At 38.1% G+C, this 22,655-nt stretch overlaps 1 protein-coding gene across 11 annotated transcripts in view; it reads right to left on the bottom strand.

The window, feature by feature from the left end:
* Positions 1–22,289, bottom strand: part of BRSK2 (BR serine/threonine kinase 2) — a 316,083-nt gene extending 293,794 nt beyond the window's left edge. For 6 of the 11 annotated variants that reach the window (XM_018076101.3, XM_018076103.3, XM_018076104.3 and 3 more), the window contains exon 1: positions 21,864–22,289. In XM_018076101.3, coding sequence (XP_017931590.1) covers positions 21,864–21,957 — 94 coding nt within the window. In that variant the 5' untranslated portion in view covers positions 21,958–22,289. The remainder of the gene's footprint in view (positions 1–21,863) is intronic. The other 5 variants (XM_018076099.3, XM_018076100.3, XM_018076102.3 and 2 more) reach the window with 1 other exon arrangement.
* Positions 22,290–22,655: the final 366 nt, after the last annotated feature.

The raw sequence follows: 22,655 nt of genomic DNA, 5'->3' as shown, positions 1-22,655 counted from the left end.
ATTAAAGAGCAGAACTATCCTTCCAAGAGAGTTCTTTCTGTAGTAACTCTCCTCTGTTAAAGAAGCCTCCACTCCAGCATTGTTAGTGAATCCTGTACTGACAGAAGCGAAATCAGGTTAGTTTAAAGCAGTCAAGAAGATTCTCATGTGCCAGCATTCATGAACAGCAATTTTTGAGTTACTTTGAAACTTATCCTCTCTCTTATGTTATTGTCAAATCCAAACACAAAGAACCCAAGTAACAGGACTTCTATTCTGTATGGGTACTGGTCTAGTTCTAAGATAGGATCTACAAAGAGGCTAAAACCATAATTTCTCAATCTGACAGCATTTCTCAGATCAAGAGTTAGATATTTAAATGGCAATAGCTAGTATTTTTTAACTACACTCCATGTATTTTTCATCACTGTAAAATATTAGTCACATTCTTCTTCGGATTGCAACACTAAACAAAATAGTGATGTACATTGCAGGACGGTAAGAAAGAACTGTGTTACAGCTGATCAGAGAACCAGTCAGTTTAAATCAATCCTGACTTCAATAGAGCTACATCAAATTTTCATCAGATAAATATATGGTTTGTGGTTTCCCTAGCAGTTAGACCTTTCTGTGCAACTAAATCCTCACCCACCTTCCAACTTCAGTGAGAAGTGAGGGGGAAATAATTTCCCAACACCTGACTGAGTACAGAAGAGAAGGGAAGGTTCTAGAAAAAAATATTTCCCATTTTGTATCATTATAAACAAATTGGTTTCAAGAGAAAACAGTCCTTGAATTAAATTTATGATTCAGCCAACCTTCTATACTAAACAAAAAGACAGACACGAAGACAGCACAGCTTTGCTTGGAAAAACAGATCATCATCATCAAAACTACAGAAATGTCTGTCTTGAAGGTCAACTTCTCTGTTGGGGATTATCCCCACTTAGAGAGGAAAATAAGCCATACACAGAAGTCAACTTCCTATGATAGTCTGTTCAAGAGAAGACATTGTTCTTACGTACGTCACTGAACGTGTGAGAGACCTTGTATTAGTGAACAACAGGCACGGTAGAGTTTCAGCATATTTTTTGATTCTACACCATATAGTACTGGGCCAATGAGAATAGCAAGGCCTGCTCCAGAGCCACCTCCGGGAAAGTGGACACTACCACTGGAAACAGAGGCTTCTCACTACCACAGGGAATTTTCCTGTTGATCAAAAAGAACTGAAATTGGACTACTTCACAACAAACCCAGCAGAGAATGATGCTTTAGACCCTTCACTTATCCTCCAAAAAGGAAGAAAAAGAAGTGGCAAAACCCTGTTTGTCTCCCTGATTCATGGCTTCGGCAAGCCCCAGGGGCAGAACCTATGGATTCAACATGACACACAGGAAAGGTTTCATTAATAACGGCTATGCTTCAGGTAAAATGCAACTCTGCAGAAAAATAAATAAATAAATTAACCTCTTACTACTTGTTTTCCTGAGCTCATTTGCTATATGAAACCCTTACACTGGCCTTGTGTTTCCATGGAACTGTATTTCAGTCAATGTAGAGACCACGAGAGATTGGCTTCAAGTCCCTGATAGGGAGTTTGCATTGCTGAGAGCTCATTTCAAAGCTGAAGCATGATCAGGACAAAGCTTCACAATGCAGCACTGGAAAATAACTACAGTAAGTTGTATCAGAATCTCATTATAAGCAAATGTATCGTTCGAAATACCAGGTCCTTTAGATCTCGTTTTTCCGACCTTAAATCTCTAGATACAAAGTAGTATTTCTGAGCATTTGCACGTAATCCAGATGTTGCTCTTCTCCCCTGCTGAACTGAAATCATAATTCTCAATTCTGATGACACAACCCATTCCCTTTCAGCAATTGATTGCAATGTTGCACAAATGAGCATGACTTGTTCTAAGTAAGCTGGAAAAGTTGATTTTGGAAACTGAAATGCAACTTTAACTTGGCTTCCCATCTAGCACCATAAACAGAAGTTAACATAAAAAGATACCTCTAAGTAAGACAAATTTAGTTTAATTAGAATAGCTTAAGATATAAGTGATTTTATGGTATCCAGAAGTTTGGTTGCAAGGTTCTGAGCTGGACTCCTATCAGACTTCTTGCAGTTCTGCTTCAATATACTGCCCATCACTGAGTCAAGTTCCAGCATAGCCAATAGACTGTTCTAAGTAGCATATACAAACAGCTATTTCCTTTCAGCAACATTTTTTTCCTTTTTTCTCTAGAAATATGCATCAATTTTTATTTTCTTCCTAAAGATAACAAGGGTATAGAGGGGCTGCAGGAACCTCAGACACAGCACTTACTGGTTTTGTGCTGTTTCACTACAGTGTTTAAGTCATTATGACATGCAGGATAGGCAAAGACCTTCTGATATCCAAGGTCATTCCCGAATCACAAATATTATTATCAAGAGTTTCAAAGTCCCTAAAATGTCATGCCAGAAGGCATCTGTCACTAGTTAATAGGAGCTGTGGGTTGTCATTTAAAGATCCTGCTTTTTTCTTCCCTTCCTACAAAAATTTCAGATTAAAAAATAAAGGCTAATAAATAAATCAAAACAACGTACACAATACCCAGGGTGGTCAGCAGGTAAACAGACTAATCCATGCCTTACACAGACCCTGAAGCCAGCACTTTTGGGGGTTAGGGATCAAAACAAATGGGAGACAAAGAGGGAGGCTGCTCATTAAATAATTATGGGGTTTAGTCTAAATGCTAAGTAAAAGAGTCACTGCGTGTTTAGCAGATGCTACTGCGTAAAACTAAATCCACTAAGATACAAGCGTGCTCCTCTCTTTTTCTCCCTGCTCTACTTCATCAGCAGGATTTCCATGGTCAGACAAGCATCCACTGAACAGCTGGGCACAGTTTGCCAATTTTACAGCAATCGATGATCAAGTTCTCTTCCCAAACCAGAAGCATCAAAATAATAAGCTTGAAGGGATAAAAAATTCTTCCATCTATTCACATTTCTACACCCTTTACATTGCAGCTTTATTTTGTTTGGATATTTTGGGGAAGTAGAAAAAAGAATCATCTTCATAGCTTTTCCTCCCTCATTTGGGGGATATGGAAGAGAACAGTTTTATTTGGTCTGTCCGTTTGTTGATATTTTTGGTGACCCACAGAAAAGCAAATCAGACATCAGCAGATCCTGTTATATATTATGAACACTATACTTCAAAAAAAAAGCCCTAGTTCCTATACAATATCAAGTCTTCAACTTTCAAAACAGTTTCTGTAAGGCACAGTATCAACATTACAGGAGAAAAAACAGAACTGTCAATAAACAAGTCTCAAAATAAAGAGATAACTAAAAAAATCAAACCTGCTTGGCTCGAGTCCACCCATTTTCTCACCTACTTAGAAAGTCTTCCATGAAAAAACAAAGAAGAAATGGATTTTCCTTTTAATAAAAGCAAAACGATAGATGGGTACAAATGAGTCACTTCTTCAAAATTTCACTTGATGCTTTAGGCACTGGGGGACCCTTTATGGACTTGCTTTGAAAAAAAAGTTATTTTACAAATAGAAAAAGAATGCCACAACTCTCAACACCTGGATACACCAGTTGTGACCTTTTCAATCTCAGGATATCTCAAGTATCTAGCAGATTGCTACTTCTGAGTTTTTCCTATGGTCACACTAAGACAGACCACCAGAACTACAGATCATGATACATCAAGTTTGTGGTACACATTCTAGACATGGCATCAACACTTAATTCAGTTCTGAAGGGGTTAATTGGGAAATTTGATCCTTTATATTGCCCTAGGAAACACACAGTACATCTCTGATTAATGTGACAGGATGCATCAGTTCATAAAGGGTGAAATTTACCCTTGCATAGTAGGCTAGCACAAGACCAATACTTAAGTCCTACTTAAGCACTTAAAACATGAAACATCAAAGCTTGGTGGAAAGTCAGCATGTCAGCATGACTGCAGATGAAATTCAGTGTCAATAAATGCGTAACAGAGAGACTAATGTGAATTATTAATATACATTTCTGACTCCCAAGTTAACTGAAGTAATTCAAAAAAGAACTTATCATTACTTTGGACAGCATAATAAAAATATCACCTCAATGTGCAGAGGTAATCAAAACTGACAACAAAATGTTGAACAATCAAAAAGAAAATTATGCTTGAGAATGAGATAATGCCAATGTATAAATCACTGACTTAAAAAATATATAGTAGAAATAGGTAACATTATGAGACCAGCAGCAAAAACGGTGAGTGCACGAGGATACCAGGACAGAATTAAAATATACAGACATTCTAGTTTTGAAGACCAGACTAAAAAGAGACATACTAGATAACATTAGACAAACATAGGATGATAACAGATATAGAGACGATATAGTAAGAATGTTCCGTTTTCTTAATACCAGGATGCATATTATCTTGACAAAGTAAAATGGAATAGTTTGAAATGGAGAAGGAATTAAAAGGAGAAAAGGACTTTGAGGCTACTTTTCATTCATTTGGGGCAATATACAATCACATACATCTGAAATACAGATGGATATTGGGAATAGATTCATATCCCTATATTAGAATAAAAATCAACTGACAAGCTCTGACACACCCAGATAGAAGGGAACTACTAAACAAGATACTGGAGGTAAAAAAAAAGTAATCCCACTGTTGGTGATTCTGAAGTCAGCTGCTGCAACATTCCTAAACCTGTCCACTGAACGACACCTACTACACTATACTGTAACAAGAGAGAACACCAGTCTGATACAAAACCCGCTGTTTTATTATAGCATTGCTGTTGTGCCCATCAAGAACTAGGCTGTCTAAAACTGATAGCAGTGCAGAGTAGAGATAACCAAGACACCTTCAAATTAGTAAATGCAGGTATCAGCCTGACTTGCCACAGCAGTCTGAAGCCTCCTTTTTGCCTGGTTAGTAACTGCAGCGTGGACATACACGAAGTTGAACTATGTTGATGTTCGGGCTCAACAGTGTGAAATGGCATGAGATTTTGGACAATGTCCAAGACTGATCTAAAAGACAGGCTCTTTTACAGTTTTACATCTCACTCAGAGGAAAAGTATGTATGTGGTTATGTATGTACTGATCTGGAACAAAAACCACTTTTCCTATATGCATTCTCCTGAAATTCAGAGATGTTTAGGTCTCAGATTTAAAATCTTACCTGTAACCAAAAGTACCGGTGTTTAACTGTGTATATTTGACCATGTGACTCTTCATCATTGGGCATTAATGCAAAATTAGTAACTTCTAGGCCTTCTAATGGAAAGGAAAAGAATTACAAAAATTATGAAGTCTGACATGGAGCAAGCTAAGTACTGGGAAGGTACCAACAGAGTAAACCTCAAATGACGGACCATCCTTATTCTCTCACGGATTTAATTCCAGCAAGGAATTGAACTACCGACTTCCCCTTCCTTACCACTTTCTGCTGTCAACAGTCAGATAAAATAAACCTAGTCATACAAATTTTTATCAAGATCTCTTGAGACAAAAAGAAGGAATTTCTGGACCAGAGGTCAAGCATGAGACTTCTAGGTCCAAAGGTCAATTGTCTAAGAGAATTTGTGGATAGCTTGGAACAGAGGCAGTATCAAAGCTGTGGCTATTATATTAACACAGAAATACAGCTGCTATAAATTCAGAGACCACTTACTTACATAAAGAAAGTAAAAAAAAAAAAAGGTAAAGAATACAGAAAGGCCTTTTCAAAGACAGAAACAAATATGTACCTCTTCTCAGAAACAGTGTAATATCTAAAACTTCAGACACAAAACCCTTTCATAATGCGTGTGATTTTGTATTTTTTTCAAGTAGCAATGTTTGAAACAAGAAAATTCAACATCTAGACCCTTTGCCAAATTCAAAAATTTTAGTCTCTGCCCTTGTATAGAAGGTCAAATCCATAACTAGTTATGCAGCACGAAGTCCAAGACTCTTAAACAGATAGCACCACTTGAGGATCTAGCCCATAGTCACAGAACCTGACCTTTATTTCAGTTACACTGTAGAAAATAAATCAACTCCAACCAAAGTTATACAGATAGTAATTCAGGCTGTTTCTGTAAATCTAAAGTAAGACTCGATAGCCTCAGAGCCATCATGCCACTTTTACAACAGCATAAGCAAAACACCTATTTGCCCGTGGAGAGAGGCAGACTCTGGGCTTCTTCATGATCTCACATATCCCACTTTTCCAGCCTCTCATTACATTAAATACCCTTTAGTGTTTCATAATATGAGTGAGCTTACAGTCAATCACACTCCATGGTGCTGAGCTTGCAAAGCAGCATGGATCAAGATCTTTCCTTTCCCTTTGAAATCCAAGTCTGGATTGCTCCAGCTTGTTTTTCAATAGAGCAGAATTTTCAAATGCTACAGTTCGATTTTACAATGCTGCTGGCAAGGCTGGGAATCAAGCTAAATCCACATGCATCCAGCAGGGAAAGCTGCCACAGGGAAAGAGTGAAAAATCAAAGAGCGAGCACTAAGATGATCCTATACCACTGACTTGCTGAATGCCAAAGAATAAAGGTTTAATATAGCACCAGAGAAACAAGAAAACCAAAAAAGTTACTTCCAATACTGTCAATAGTTGCTATGACAGTCAGAGATGGGATTTTTGGAAACACAAAACTGGAGGGAAAAAAACTTTGCTGCATATGTATTGTTTCTTTGTCACCCACTTACATTTCAATTACTAAATGTTTCTCTTCAGGAGGATATGTCATTTTAAATAAGCATCACAGTTGACAAGAGAATGCATCATGGGGTTTTGGGGGGTTTTTTTGGTATAGCTTGTAATCAAATAGTATTTGACTAACATTTCTATCTATACCTTTTAATGCTTATGGTCTAGTCTTTGCTGAAGTTGTTTACACGTAATTCAGGAGCAGCAACTACAAAATATTCTCACTTGAAACAACTTCCTGGTAGTACCCATTTGCTGTCTTCAGTATAGTGACTCTTATAAGGACATATGGTAGACACTAATGTCCATAGTAGGATATTATGCTGCTCTGCTGTGTCAAATGGCTGTAAATCCACAGAAATGTCAATGAAAAACCAGAGTTGCACCAAGAAGGAAAAAAAAAAGGGTGTAGCAGGAACAAAAATCTGACCCATCATTATGTGAGAATTTTCTTGTAAAACACAATCTCTGAACAAAATACAAATGGTACAAATGTAACGACCAGGGAGAAGTTTAGACTCTCATGTAAAGACAGAGTCTATAACAGCCTGTTATAAGCAGAGGAAACCAAAAACTACAGGACAGTGTTGGTTTAAAACTGACATTTAGATACTGTTTTGCGTATGAACTGGCTCACCTTGCACAACGTCCAAAATGTAGAGAAATAGCACATCTGTCCAACTTCACAGCAGGACAAATATGAGGATGGCAAAAATTGCATTGCAAAGGTCACATTACCAAGCGCATTCAGTAACAAAACCAGAACCAATAAGAAAGCAAATGAGTTTTAAACACTTTCCTTTCAAATTTCAGCATTTCTGCGGGTTGAGAGACAACAGCAAATCAAAGAAATTGTGCATTTCACCCAGGCTACTGACACTATAATCACAACTGCTTTTCTGTTAAGGTTAGGGAATAAATTCTTGGTGATTTAATTTCTCCTATGATACATGTACAGCTACACAGGGATCAACATAAAAGCTTTACCAAGTTCCATACTCTACCTCCAGCAGTGGCCATAAACTACTTGAATTCATTTTTATGCTGGAAACAAACATAGTTTGAGATTTTCATTAGAAAAAAATATCATTAACAAAACTGCATGTCTTCCTACAAAGTATCTATGCAGTAGCACAGTGGCAGATACAGCATGATTTTGACATTTACTGGAGTCCTGGAAAGGAAACAAGCCAAATGCAACATTGGCACAGCTTTAATAATTTCAAAAAAATCATTTGCACAAAACTCTGGCTTACCATCTCAAAAATAGGAAGGAGTAATATTTTAATTTTATCTATTTTCTGAACTCCCATTTTTACCTCCCAGAACATAACTTAATACTTCAAAATAGGTCTTAAGTGGAATTCAAGTTATAGCTAAATCTCATATTAGCAAAAGGGTAAATTTCACTCCTAGGGTGCTGATAAAAAGATTCTCCCTCCCTATTGGCCAAAATATTTTTTCCAGACAGCAGCTTACAATATGACTATCTTTAACGCCCATGTAACAGACTTGTAAGGTCATTCCTTAAAAAAATCCTTTGATATTTCAATTTTCAAGTTCATCAGCAGCTTCCTCATAAATGCCTGCATTCCTAGCAGTCTAGCCTCCCCACCCATTAGCCTCTCCACCCACTTCACACTGACCTATACCCTTTCCAGGCAATAGTTCTGGAAGCTGAAACTGACTGAAATAGTATTTGGTAAATATAATTTTGCCAAATAAGACTGTCGGTATTATCAACTGGGTGCACCTATTAACCTTGCTTTGTCTCTTACTTCAAATTTAGATTGGGGTGGCGAAAGGAAAAGAGATGATATGGGACTATACAGCTTAATTTGAGACACTCTTAAAGGCTTCTCTAGCAGTCTATCGGAATCTCCAAAGATGACTTAAAAGGAAAAAAAAAAAAAAGAAAAAAAAGAAAAAAAACCCCACACCACCAGAGGGCTGCTGCCTGCAGGAAAATGAAACTGCTGCATTTTAACACTGCAGTAGAATTCTACCAGCTCCACAGAGGCATAAATAAAACTGACCAAGTTATAAATCTTTTGTAAGTAGAACACACAGCATCATACATAGTTTTACTCAGTGACATTTTGTTTGAGAGATCAGGGACAAATGCCCCTAAGGAAAGAAGCAACAAAAGTCAGCATAGCCACAGATTGTCAAAATGGGAACATCAAAGCAATTTTTCTATTTTATTAGATACTTAGAACAACTTTAGTTTTAAATGCAGTCACAGAGATTTCAGCATTTATGTATCAATATTACAATAATCAAAAGGAGAAGCTATGGAAGACAAATGTAGCATAAAAAGATATCATCACCTGGACAGATCAGGCTGTAGGGTCCACTCCATAATCAGGAGATTTAAAACGAACAAAAAAATCACTATGCCTAAATAGTAGGGTTATTCCAGGCCTTTTCATGATGCTTTTTATTTCTGAAAAAGTTATCAATACTACTTGGCTAACCCTGTCAGTCCCAAAAGGAAAGTCAGGCATTATCTTAGTTTTACAGCAGATCATCATTTAAAAAAAAAATTAAAAAATTAACTTGCCAAAGGCTTCACCCCAAGTCAGTGGCTGAGGCTGTTAAGGACAGTGAAGACTACATAGTTATTGTTTCTGAATAATCTGCCTTACAACTGCACAGTGACATGAACAGAGCCTGTATTGTACCCATCTCTACCACTCTTGAAGCCAAGAAATGACTCGGCCAGCATTTTAAAGACCACAAGAGTAGTGACCCAATCCTCCAAAAAGTTCAGTAGTACCTTTAATTCAAGGGGCCTTGAGAGTACACAATAGTCTTGCACATGAGAATTAGAACTCTACAGGATCAAGCAGAAGGTTGACACATACACAAAAAAACCCAACCTTGAAATGAAGTCACACATATACCAAGTGTACAATGCATTATGTATAAAAATGCCCAGCATACCCACATCTGACACACTATATCAACTTGTAGCTGATGCGGGGTTTATCAACAGAGCAAAATAAAGGCACAACTGCTACAAGTAAATAATAAGGTAAAGATGGGGAAGACAGAACTTCTACACAGAGTGAGGTTCCTCTCTGTTTCACTTCTCCAACCTTCACTGCCCTATTTTCACTGTTGACTGTGGCAGGAGAGAATAACATTACGTACCAGTGCTGGAGTTCCACCTCTGATTGCAGGTTACACATACCCTTTGACCAGGATCCTTGGCCTTGCCATGTTTTCGATCTCCACCATTTCAATGAAGTTGAGAAGGACTTAAAACACAAGAGTTTCTCCCTTCTCGTGGGCTCTTCAGAAATTCACAGTAGACAGTTGAACAGTAAATATGATGTTAATTTTGCTATTCTAATCAAGGTTTTTACGAATTCTTACGAATTCTTACCAGACCACCTGGTTCTGCAGAGCCACAGGCACCAAAACACTGAGAACAAAAAAGAATTGGTGGAGCTAAAGAGGTTTCTCAGCTGTAACTCATCTGATTCACTGGTGATAAGAGTAATGGCGATGACAGCACTAATGACACAGATCCAGGAGCCATGCCTATTTTTGCAGCATTTTTTCTGAGCAGGATGAGCCACCTGGTAATAAGATGGAACTGTCCCAATCATACTAGTAGTCTGGCTGTTCCTTTCCGTAGCAAAGATGCAGTAATGATAAAGGTAAGGACAATTTCTGCATCCTGAAACTTAATGCAAACTGGTTGGGTAATTTCAGTACAAGTATGTGTGGAATACTAGAGAAGAATTACTGCTAAAACTATTAAAACATTTGCTTGCCTTGATCTGTCTGTTAGCTGAGCACAGACTTCTGCTTTAAGGATGAAACATAGCAATTTATAAAATGCTGGGCCTGTATTTTCAGTTTGAATTGAATTCGCTTACAGTATCGTTCCACTTAGTGCTCTAATTTGACTGAATATTCACTGCAGAGATGTATTCCTAGGCTGCTCTTAACTAGAACACTGCCAGAGGTCTGCCTCTGCTGCCATCAATGAGAAGCTTGCTCATGAGTCAAACTCCCCTCTCAGATAAACTTCAGCAAGGCCTTGAAGTCACTAAGAATGCACAGATTTAACTGAGTGAGGAATTTGCCTAAGCAATGTCTTCATCACAATCAGGAAACAACCAGAAGTAAAAGAGATGTGATTTCATAAATATGAGCAATGAAATAAACCACAGACCCAGAAGAAAAGCAGCATGGGACAAATCCCAGAAACACTAGGACAGATCATTCTTTGTTGTCAATGATTTCTGATTTTAATCAAGCATTGCTGATTTATAGGAGTATGAAGTTTGGGAAAAAAAGTGTAGATTTAACTAGATTCAAAAGCTAACAAAAATTATTTAAGGCTGGTGATCATAAAGTGTAAGGAATCTTAAAAGCTGTGCCACTCATAGCTATGTCTTTACGAAAAAACAAATGCTCGTGTTTAGTAGGGCGATAGTGCCTGTGTCATTGCCAAGTTCTAATATAATACTTGGCTTTGTCTTTGGTGACGATTTTGTACAGACAGGCATTGCAAACACACAAACAGCTCTCAGTCTTCCTCTCAGCTTTCTGCAGGAAAGGACTACTTCAAATACTGCCACTGTACCAAAATGGATACACGGAGGAAATACAGAGAGGGCTCCCTTCTTCCCACACTCCCGAACGCTGAGCTCAGCTTGCAAACAGAAATGACCAAGTTCAAGTCTCCATCGTCCTTGCTTTGCACTGCTCCAGCAGCAGAGAGTAGGCAGGAATCCAGCCTATCAAGCTGTCTGGGGATTCCCCCAGCATTAGGGTATCTTAATGTGGTTTTAGCATCACTTTTTCCTTCTAACTTTGGTGTAAGAATCTTAACCAAGGTGATGGCTATATCTGAAGATTATATATTCCAGCCATCTTGATCTGCCACTGCAGCATCTCATGTTCTTCAAAACCAAACAAAGATTAGAGAAGCTGTGCTCTTTAGGACAACTTTCCTTCAGCCTGATTTTTTTTTTAAGGAAATCAAATTTACATGTTCAGGGTGGCTGGCTGCAGTTCCTCCATAAAATCAAAACTAATTATTAAGTTTCAACCAAGTTTGAAAGAGCAAGGGGAGTCTCTAAGATTCTATAAATTTAATGGAAAGTGCTGAATGTCTGTGAAAAAATATAAGAGATTCAAACTACCACTCCTACAACAGAAAGAGTAATTGTGATTTAATCCCTAACGTATTACAAGAGAAATAAAAAAGATGGCCAAGCAGCAGAGATAGTTCCAAATGGGCCACAAACACTGTCTTCACCTAGTCCACGAGACAAGGGACACAGAGAGAGCAGGAGCAAAAAGGGAATATAGGGTACAAAACTGGAAGAAATAAAGTTCCTTAGATCCACAGTTCATTGAGCAAGTTATGGTTTAGTTGCATAGGACAACAAATAGCAGAAGAGTTGAGGTTGGAAGTGATCTCCAAAGATCAGCGAGTTCAACACCCTTGGTCAAAGCACAGTCAACTAGAGCAGCTGCTCAAGGCTGGATCTAGTCTCTTTTTGAATATATGCAAGGATAGAGACTTCCCAGCATCACTAGGCAACCAGTGCCAGGTTCAACCCACTCTCACAGTGGAGAAGCTTCTTCCTATATTTAAATGAAACCTCCTATACACACACAAAGGCCTTACTAGGATTAGTGCCTTAGCATGAAAGAGATTACATGCAGACAATGTAAGACAAATTATCTTTCCTCTCAGTTCTCAAGCTAGGCAAGACACATGAAATGTGGAAGAAAAAAATACATCTAAAAGAGAAAATAATCCTCCATGGACACACAGTACATAAGTATTAATTTCCCAAAGACAACGTATCATATAAGAAATAGGGGGAAACCATAGAAGTACCTTATTTTTCAGTCTACCATGACCATACAGTTAAAAAACCCCAAACCTCTAACAATAATATACGCTTATTTAGATACAGGCAATGTTCTTGAGTATTTCTACCAGCTCTTCTAGCAGTAACCATCAACCTATTTAAATAGGGCTGAAACAATTAGGCTCTCAGCCTTAGAACTGTAACATCCCCAAAGTTTTCTGAGAATACCTTCCTAAAGAAAACCATAGACCAAACCAGTACCTCCTGACAGCAGGTTGTCCAAATATGACAGCCAAGCTACCCATCATTTAGAACCTGAAAATATGATGAGAGCTTTGTAACAGAATACTGTGAGAGATCAGGAGATTCCAGTATGGTAAAAATCTTAAGAGTCAAATCCAACCCTTAATCTTAGGGACAGCTCATAGTTATTAAAAGGAATTCACACAATCACTGAATGAAACTCACCCAGGGCAAATGGCTGGCATGATGAATAACTTAACCCTCAGCTGGCAAACAGTCAGCAAAAGACACTAGAAAATTTTTAACATCCCACACAGTGCATTTTACACCACAAAGATTTGGGATACGAAGCCTTATTTTCCTACTTAAACTTGTGCTTTAATTCAAATGCAACAAGATAGTAGTCTTAGCAAAGTCCTTTGCTGGATGAGCTCAGACTTTATCAGAGCAGGATTTTTTTTTTTTAAATAAAATTTTTAAAAAGGAAATCGTACATCTCCAGCTCATATTTAGCTGCAAATATGTTATAGCAGATCCCTCTTCCTCATAAATGATATTACCATAAGGTGGATGAACCAACACTATGAACCCAGGCTTTGCTGTGCCTCATCCTGGACCAAAGCAACAAAACAATCACTTTCCCAGTAAGAGTATCTGTGTAGAAATCTAGTGTCTACATTGCTACCCACACATATAATAATTAAGAAAAAGAGCATATAAAGACAGCATGTTGTTTTGTAAGTAGAAGCAGGCAGCCAGAAAAGCACTTACTAAATGGATGCCTGAAAACAGTTTTTCATCTTTTTTTGCAAAAATCAAAAAAAAAAATTAAAGGTACGGACTTCACTGGAAATATTACCATGCCTATAATTTCCATATGGTGTTGGAACACTAAAACAAAAAAGAAAAAAAGATAGTACTTGCACACCACCCTAAGCCACTTGATGGTTTCTCCCCTCAATTCCCCCTTACACCCTGCATTAACCCATTTACTGTCAGTTGATGTTGCAAATCTTGGTGCAAAGTTTTTACCAGCAATAATCTCCTTTTCTCAGTAACTGGTAGGTTATTTACTTTCTTCCAAACTCCTTAATTATCAAATCACTGATTGTTAGTGGGTGGATCTTAGATAAGAAACTGAAACGCAGCCTGTTCTCGGCAGTAAGCTATACAAAGAACGGCCCCTTCCAGTCTAACCTTACCCCTTCCACCATCCCAAATTAAAAATGTTTAAGTGAAGAAGAAATTAAAAAAATATTTCTTGTCCTCTTAAGCAGGCAATAACCTTTATCAAGAAAGCCAAAGTAGGTGCAACAAAAGTCTAAAAGGCAGAAACTGCCTAGCACATCCATGGGGTGCAAAACAGTAAGCTCAGCCACTTTCACTCTGTGAAAGAGTTATTTAGGGCAGCTTTAGGGCTACTTTATGTCAGTTGACAATTGTCTCTGTGGCCTTCAGAAAATAATAATTTTTCACAAAATAAAACCAAGAGCACTAACTCAAGGTAAGTGTCCTTCTCTACCCACTCCATCACTAACTGTGCATCAGCCACGTGCACCAGCCTGAAGGTGACTCTGCCCTTCTACGAAGGCAACAGACCATTCACCAGAGAACGTACCTCGATTTGCTTAAACACACACCGTCATTTACCTTCTTTGTCCATACTGCTTTTTATCCTCAGTCTCACAACACACTTCTATTTATTAGCCTTTAAAAACTCTATCTCAAGGTCATTGCAAAAGAAACAGTATATTCCTGTTTACACAGTCCACAGGACAACTGCATTCTCATAGGCATCTCTGCCACAAATGACACATCCAAAAAAAAATGCTTGCAGCTACATTGATAGCCAGTAATACACTTTCATAAAAGGAACCAAAACAATTTCCAGTGTTCCACCTAACCTCCATTTAAATCCAACTTGCAAAAGCTATGAAGCAATGAAAAAAATCTTCAGGGTGGATTTTTTTTGTGTGGTTTTTAACATGATTTTATCAGTAATGTTTCTAGTCTGTAACTAGAATTAATTAATAAAAATTTTGTATCTCTATTCAAAATTAAATGTAAAATAAGTCAAATGGAACTGGATGAACAATATTAATAGGCTCTAAAAGTAGGAATTTAAAATTAATTAAGTTTGATTTGGTCACATCTGTGAGCCTTTTAAAAAGCCTTTCTGGAAAACACATTTTACAGGCATGGATGCTCATAGGACTCATGTCCAAATTGTCCAGGAAAACTAAATTTTCAGTTTGCACTTGCAAACATCTGTGTTGGACATGCTTGCACAATGATACAAGTAGAATGCAATTCTGTCATGCACTATATCCATCAGACTACATTCAAGAGTACAATTCAAATCTTTGAATACTACTTAAGTGCAACAAATCCATATGTGAGTTAAGACAGTTGGGAAAAGGAGACAAAAATAGTTGTTTGCCAGAAAATCTGAAACAAATAAGGATTTAAAGGAAACCACCCTGCGTTTACAGAGACTGCAGATGAAGACGGTTCATGTTCATTAAGAACACTATTTACAACAAATTATTCATGTTATTCTACAGATCATTATGGATGTTTTGTAGAAAAACATAATGTTTATGCATGAACTGGAAATGGAACAATCTTCTCATATTCCATAAGCAGAATGAACAGCATTATTGACTAGGATTGCTAAACATCCTGGGCTTGTTTAAAACAAAACCAGAAAATTTCTTTGGGATATTTCTTAATAGAACAATCCACAACAAACAGAAAGATTTCACCTTACTCATTTATCATGGACTTGATGATCTTTCTGCTGAAGTCAGTTCAACTTCACACATAGACTGACTTCACAATGGCAATTTACAGTATCTCAGCATTTGAAGAGGACCACTCGAGCATTCATTTATGTCTCTGCCTTTATCTACATGGAAATCTACATCCAGGCTTCCACCTCTTCTTATTATGAATGTTCTCCTATGTGCACAATACAGTCCTCATGCAATGTCTCCTACTTCAGAGGACATTACTTCCAAACTCACTTCCTTTCAAATTTCTTCTGGAAGCTGGAATTTGTCCACCATCGACATATGTTCTGTATTACCTACTTACTAGTTTTTAGGTGTGTATCAACATTTATTATTGTCATTGCAACTACTGTTTAGCTCTCTAAAGCATTCAACATTAAAGACTTTCCAAAATTCAATGTATGGAGTAAATTTATGGTATACGGAAAAACATTGTAATGCTGAAAAATTCAAAACATACAATGGCTGCTCCACTCAGTTTACAAAAGAAATTTTAAGAACCCATCTAAAACACTACATTTGGCCTTTTCACAGAGTCACAGGTTTTCTAGAGATGAGAAAGAATTCCTCTCTAGAAGTAAATGCTTACGAGAAGCTTTTTTCATTTTTTCGATCTCCCTCCTCACTCTAATGCAGTCCTTCCCACCACAGGGGCACAAAATGACATGAAAAGCAGAAAAGTGTTCGAGCAGTGCAAAAAGTCTATTTGTGAAATCACTGCTTTCGTAGTTACTGCTAAAGCCTGAAATGTAAGTATATAGTCGTAGAGTCCTACTCATTTGACAGTAGCTGAATTTTAGCAACTCTTGGGTGAGAAAGCTTACTGTGCTTTACAAAGAAAAACAATAATTCAGAGCCTGCTGCTGTTTCAACAATTTCATAATAACTGTGCTAGTGATATGGGGGGTAAAAGACTAATGGCACGCCTCTACAAAGTTTGCAGAAGAATGAAAACTAAAAATAATTTTCTCTGCAGTTAGCAAATAGGAATTTGATTAAAAAAATCAAACAAAAAACCAAAGAAGAGTGAAAGTCTTAACAGGGATTATCAGAACTCTGCAGTTCAGACATGTAGCATAGTAATACTAGTTTACTTCAGTCACTAAGGCAGGCAAACAGTACTTTTGAACAATCAGATCAAACGTACATAAAGTTAAGAAAGACCAAATCTCTCAAAACTCACAATCATTACTGTATAATCCATTAAGTCAAAGTCACTATGATATAACTTTTCTAGGCAAAATTTCATTCTTAAGACCTCTAGTACCCACAGTATTGCCTGTAGAATTTATTTCTATGATTACTAATTAAACATTTAAGTCTTCAGAGACTATCAAGATAAAGGGTATGGATTCACTGTTTTGAAAGAAACTTTCATATGGAAAGTAAAGTATATGTATGAAAACATTATTAGTATACCTACTGATTTGTTGTTTGTTTGTGTGTTTAAAAAAGCCATGAGAAAAACTACAATGATTTACACCTCTTACAATGATATATTCATCCAGACAGCTAAATGGAAGAAAGCTGTACTCTTCAGATTGTCTCTTGATCCAATACAGTGGGTCAGAAAAACAATTACAGCAGTATGAATGAAAAGGATATACTTTGTTTAGCCTACTTACCTAAGGAAACCAGGCTTCTGAGATCACACTGACCACCCCAACACCCCTTGAATAGAGCTGAAGCTTTCACTTTCAACCAAATTTGACAGAGAAAAATAAAAAAATTAATAAATTTCAGTCTCTATCAGTGTCATGGAAACAGATGGTTAAGGCTGTAAAGAAACATCCTCTTTAAGCTCCCACTAAATAAAAGGCTATTAAATTCAGTAAACCCCAAATTTAATGACTTCTGTTCTTACATAACCCAACAGTACACTGCTGAACACCTCACTTATGGCTCACATATAATTAACATGTTATACACCTAAACAGCTGCAAACTATACAGGATACAATGCAGAAAAGGGAACCCCTACACTTTTTGAGAAGGTCAAAGCCCCGTGAGTTTCAGGCAGGACTCTTTGTACCAGGCTTAAAACAGAATGAAAGGAACAAGACAAAATGGATAAGCAACATTAAATTTTTCATGAAGTTTATCTCAAAGTCAGTAAGGTAACTCCCACTTAGAGTTAATGTCTTATTGCTTGTAGACAAAGCAGCATTTTGGAAATTTCAACTACACATTGAACAGGTGCTACAGGAAACAATGATGCTGAAGCCTATACAGTGACTGTCAAATAAAAACACAAGAAAGCCCTCCAAAATGCTGAAGACCTTAACAAGAAACACAAGTTCCTCATCTTTGCACTCATTAATAAGTATTCACTATAGTCAATTTGAATTACTGTTGAGAGTTTCAGGGGTGAAATAGGGGTTAATGAGGCTAAAAGAAACACATGAACAGAGATGACTGTACAATTCTCAAAAAATAAAGCAAAGAGTATGCAAGAAGCTGATTTCACATAAAATTAGTGGCAAATGGAGAAAAGCCTCTACTTTGCCTAAAACTAAAACACTGCTTCACAATCAGGTGTGACTGGGGCTTCTCAAGGTACACTATTTCCACATGTGTTATCATAATGTGACACACATCCTTTGCTCATTACTGTTAATGACAGTGAAAACCTCCTATAATGAACTGTAAAAGAATGTATCAATGAAACTGAGATAAACTGACCTTTCCCCACACACCCATATTTATATAGCAGTGATTTTTTTACACTGACAGTTCTGTAAAATAATTTTTGAGTAGAATAATCAAGATTATGATGCTTCTTGTGTTCTTGTGAAATCATTCAAATAAAGATTCCATGAGCTATTCCTTCAGTTGTCACCAACAAGAGGTGCTCTGAATTCAACCTATTACAAAAGCAAACCATCTCGCTACGGTATTCAAAGTAGACATTAAATTTATGTGCTGCATTATTAAAAATAATTTTCATTCCCACTAGCAGCAATGTAACCCTCTTCCCACTTCTCTGCCTAAGAGGCCCTAATCCCTTCTTTGTGGCATCACTCACCCTCAGCAAGCGTGACGCACCAGCCAAGAAGGCTGCTCAGGACAAATTTTGCATATCTGATCAACCAACAATTTCGGTTGTTACCCACCAATTTGAACAGAAGGCTTTTCCCTGTCAGTTCTGCCCACCCATAGCCAAGTGTCACCAGGTTCCACTGAAGTCCCAGATACCGCAATGTCTTTGCAGGGACCAGCAGGCTGCTGTTGGTAAACACTTTTTTTCAGATTTTAAAGTGGCAATCACAGAGAACTTCACAGAAAGCAAGCCAGTGAAAGCTCTACTTACCATTAAGTTCTCCCTCCATGGCACCCTTTCTAGGTCTACTCTGAACTATGAATGAACCCACACTCCTTCCCAAAAGCCTCTGAGATCTTTTGATCTCAGTAAAAGCAGGTAAGAGTGATTAACACATTTGTATAATACTAATGTATCTGGGAGCAAACATCTGCCTATCTGAAATAACTGTATAGAGTCAATAATTTTTTATTCCAAATAAAAATGATGGATATGAAGATCACTGCAAAATGGACAGTACTTTGCAAAACAACTTATACTTTCTTTCTATTCATCATTACATTTTGCCACATTTTCTCTCTCACTCTTCTCATCTCCTTGGGATAAAAAAATATTCCAAGCCATTGTCTCCTAATCTTTCAAGCTTCAAAGTCAAGCTCCAAAGGAATGATTACAACCACTACTTTCTTCATTTGTATGCCACTGCAACCCAAATGCAAAAATGACAACATACTATGGCAAATCAGGCCCTCATACTGCACTGCTTGTCCTCTTCCTAAAATGCTGCAGGTTGCCTGCTTACCCTCCAAAACAAGCAGGATGAAGATGAGCTACATGCCACACACTGTTCATGCTGTTCTGCAGGCTCCAAAATGGGATTAGCACAGAAAATGCGAGAAGACCAGGAGGCATATTTCCATATTTAGCCATGTATGTTTAATACTGAGTTAGATTTCACCTCAGTGCATTATTCCATTAATCAAGGGCGGGTATAACAAGAGAGACATAGACTGACATCAGCTACTTTTAAAATTTCTCTTCCTCTTCCCCCCACCTCCAGCTTCTATGACACCATGCATTGTGCATTTCATGTGCATTCATGTGTGCAAAGAGCAGAGACTTATCTATAAAGATCAGTTATACGGTAAAACTGCAAAAGGAAACTTTCACCCTTGTCCAGCTGGTTGAATAACTGCAGAGGCCAACAGCAGCAAGCCTCTAAATACATCCTGTTCTTCTCCCTCCACCCCCACGTCTCTAATCACTTAGGAGGAAGATAGGAAGATTAGCAGAGAGGAAAAAAAATAACCAAAGCTGCAGATAACCCTTTAGGACCACAACGTCAGGCTATAAGAACATGGAGCAAAAGGTTAATGCAGCCGTATTTTCAGGAACCCCAAGCACAATTGTATTTAAAGGGGAGGGAGGGGTGCTGAGAATGTGAGACAGGGAGAGAAAAAAGGAAATGGTGATGAAGGCAAAAATGAATTTGTCATCTACAGCTAGCTCTTTGATCACCTGGAGTATCCAGGAAAGGATATCAGCAGAAATAGGGTAGTTTTATTAACAATACACCACAATTTTTCTTGTATCTTCGTTATCATCATCAGAACAGATTTTAGTAAGAATACAGCTGCAGAAGACTTACTGAGCTATGCCAAGAATAAAGGTGGTACCTAAAACAGTGACAGAGAACTACCTTTAGCAGCTGATACACTGAAGAGATTTGAAAAAAAAAATAAAATATAAATAAAAGTCACTTCCACTAGAAGACAATGTCATCTTCATCCATGTCTCTGAACGGTTGCTATGGGGTTGTGAAGAGGAGGGGAAGGATGGGGGGGAGGTTATAATCAATCATCTCAGAAGAGCATTGCTTCTTACAGAGAAAGATCTGGATTTTGACTGTGTCCCTAAGAAAATTGCGGACTGCAGAGCTGCTGCCACGCAGGGCAGTGAGGAAGCAGGCAGAGTAGAGGCAGCAGCTGGGGCTGGAAACGCCTATTAAATCCTTTAGACAACAGATGGGCAAAGCTCGGCTGGGTTATAAAAAAAAAAAAATACACCACAATGCATCATGTTTTATTGTCCCACCATAATGAACAACACTTAACACCCACATGCCCAAAGAAGCCCCCCTAGAGCTGATCTCACCCCTTCCCTAAATAATAATCTCGAGTCTCAATCCACTTTTGGGGGGCTCCCAGCCCAATGAATTTGCCAGATGCCATTGCTTATTGCACCTGTTACTAAAAAAAAAAAAAATAAAATAATAAAAAAAGGAAGACATTTGGGCTTCATTTTAAGCACGTTTTTCTTCCAATTAATGCTCCCTTGCCCTTGAAGTGAATATGCTATCCATGCAAGCAACAGTAAGTCCAGATCTTGAACGCATTCAGGGGATCTAATTATGTCATGTAGGGCAGAGGCACCTGCTCTCTGCTAATTCCCTCCACTCCGTTTCCTCTTTTTAATATTTCTTACCATTGTTCCATTCAGGAAAATCTGCTGGGGGCGAGTTTCATAAACAAGCTTTAAGAAAAATAATTAAATAACCTCCCTTCCCCCCCTCCCAATCCCTCCTACAAAAACACAGCATAACCAGAATGAATTCTGCTACCAATCCTCTATTTTTCCTTTATTTCAGACTCTACCCACAAAAACCACTAGCCCATCCATCCATATTTGCTAAATACCCACAGCAGTCAGTGCCAGAGACATACCATACGTATTTCCACCTCCCCCCCTCAACTGCACCTTAAGGACTACACCCTTTTCAATCATGATGTCATGAAATACTGCTGGTGACTCCCCCAATACCACCACCACCCCCTCCTCGGTACTACAGGCTGCGAACCTTTAATTTCAATATAATTTGATTAAAAAGAAAATGCTCCTAAGTAGGGCAGTGAAGAAATGGATGTGAAAATTCACCACCAGCAGATCATCTATTTTTTCCTCTGCATGCACTCTGCCTGTCATTAGAACAACACCCATTAGCAGGAGTAATGAACATAAAGCATCCTGGGCTTTTTCTTTTCTTTTTAAAAAAAAAAAGAAAAAAGAAAGAATTAAAATGAAAACTAAAAATAAATAAAGACAAAAATCCCTTACGAATATTATCTGCACTAAAACAGCAAATGGGAAAACCTGAACCCTCAAATATCCCATCCCCGACACCTCACTGGCTGCCACAGCACCTTCCCTCTAGCACCGGTGCTGCTGCAAAAGAACCAACCTGTTTGTCCTTTTCCTAGGGTTTTCTCCAAACGATAGGGTCCAACATATTGTGCATGTTGAGCTCCGCTGCCTTCTTTCCCTGTTGATGTCATTTCTACCTGGATCTGTAATTCTGCAATGTGTATGTGCTGATGAGCTGGAATTTCTCTCTCTGCAGCTCTTTAAATTCCCACTTTGCAGCTGTGCAAGCAAAGCACTCTTTTTCTCTGCTTTAGTCCCCTTGGTTGCAGATTTTCGTCTTCCTCCTCTTTCTTTCCTCTCTCACGTGCGTGTTCTCTCTCTGGGTCTGCTTGGGACGCTGAAAGACGAAAGAGTTATTTTAATGTTCAAAGAGGGGGATCTACGATCCAAGCCCAAGGAGCATGATGCTGGTGATCGGAGCTCCGCACGCCTTGTTCTCTCTGGGAGCTGTTCAAGGGAGAGCCAGAGCTAGAGCAGCGGAAGAGCCGGGGCCGCCGCTGAGACTGACATTAAAAGCAGCCAATCCCTCGTCTCCCACCTTCTTCTCCCCTCCTCCTTCCACTACCTTTTCTTTTCCATCAGCAGCAGTTGCTGCCTCTGCCTGCTACAGAGCATCAGGACCAATGGCAACAGCAAACACCTAAGTTCATCTGCCTATTGATAAGGCACAATTAAATATAGTTTAATGTGTATATTATTTTAAGACCCAAACATCCACTTTTTTTTTTTTTAACTTCTGAATTCTTTTCCACTATGCAGCTGTAGTTGCAGATTGTTAAAGAAAAGGCAAGACTGTGGCAGGAAATAGGAAAGGGGGAAAAAAACTACT

This window comes from Manacus vitellinus, unplaced genomic scaffold, assembly GCF_001715985.3.
Source record: "Manacus vitellinus isolate BGI_N305 unplaced genomic scaffold, ASM171598v3 scaffold_30_pilon, whole genome shotgun sequence".
NCBI lineage: Eukaryota > Metazoa > Chordata > Aves > Passeriformes > Pipridae > Manacus > Manacus vitellinus.
This window is presented reverse-complemented; position numbering and strand designations above follow the sequence as displayed.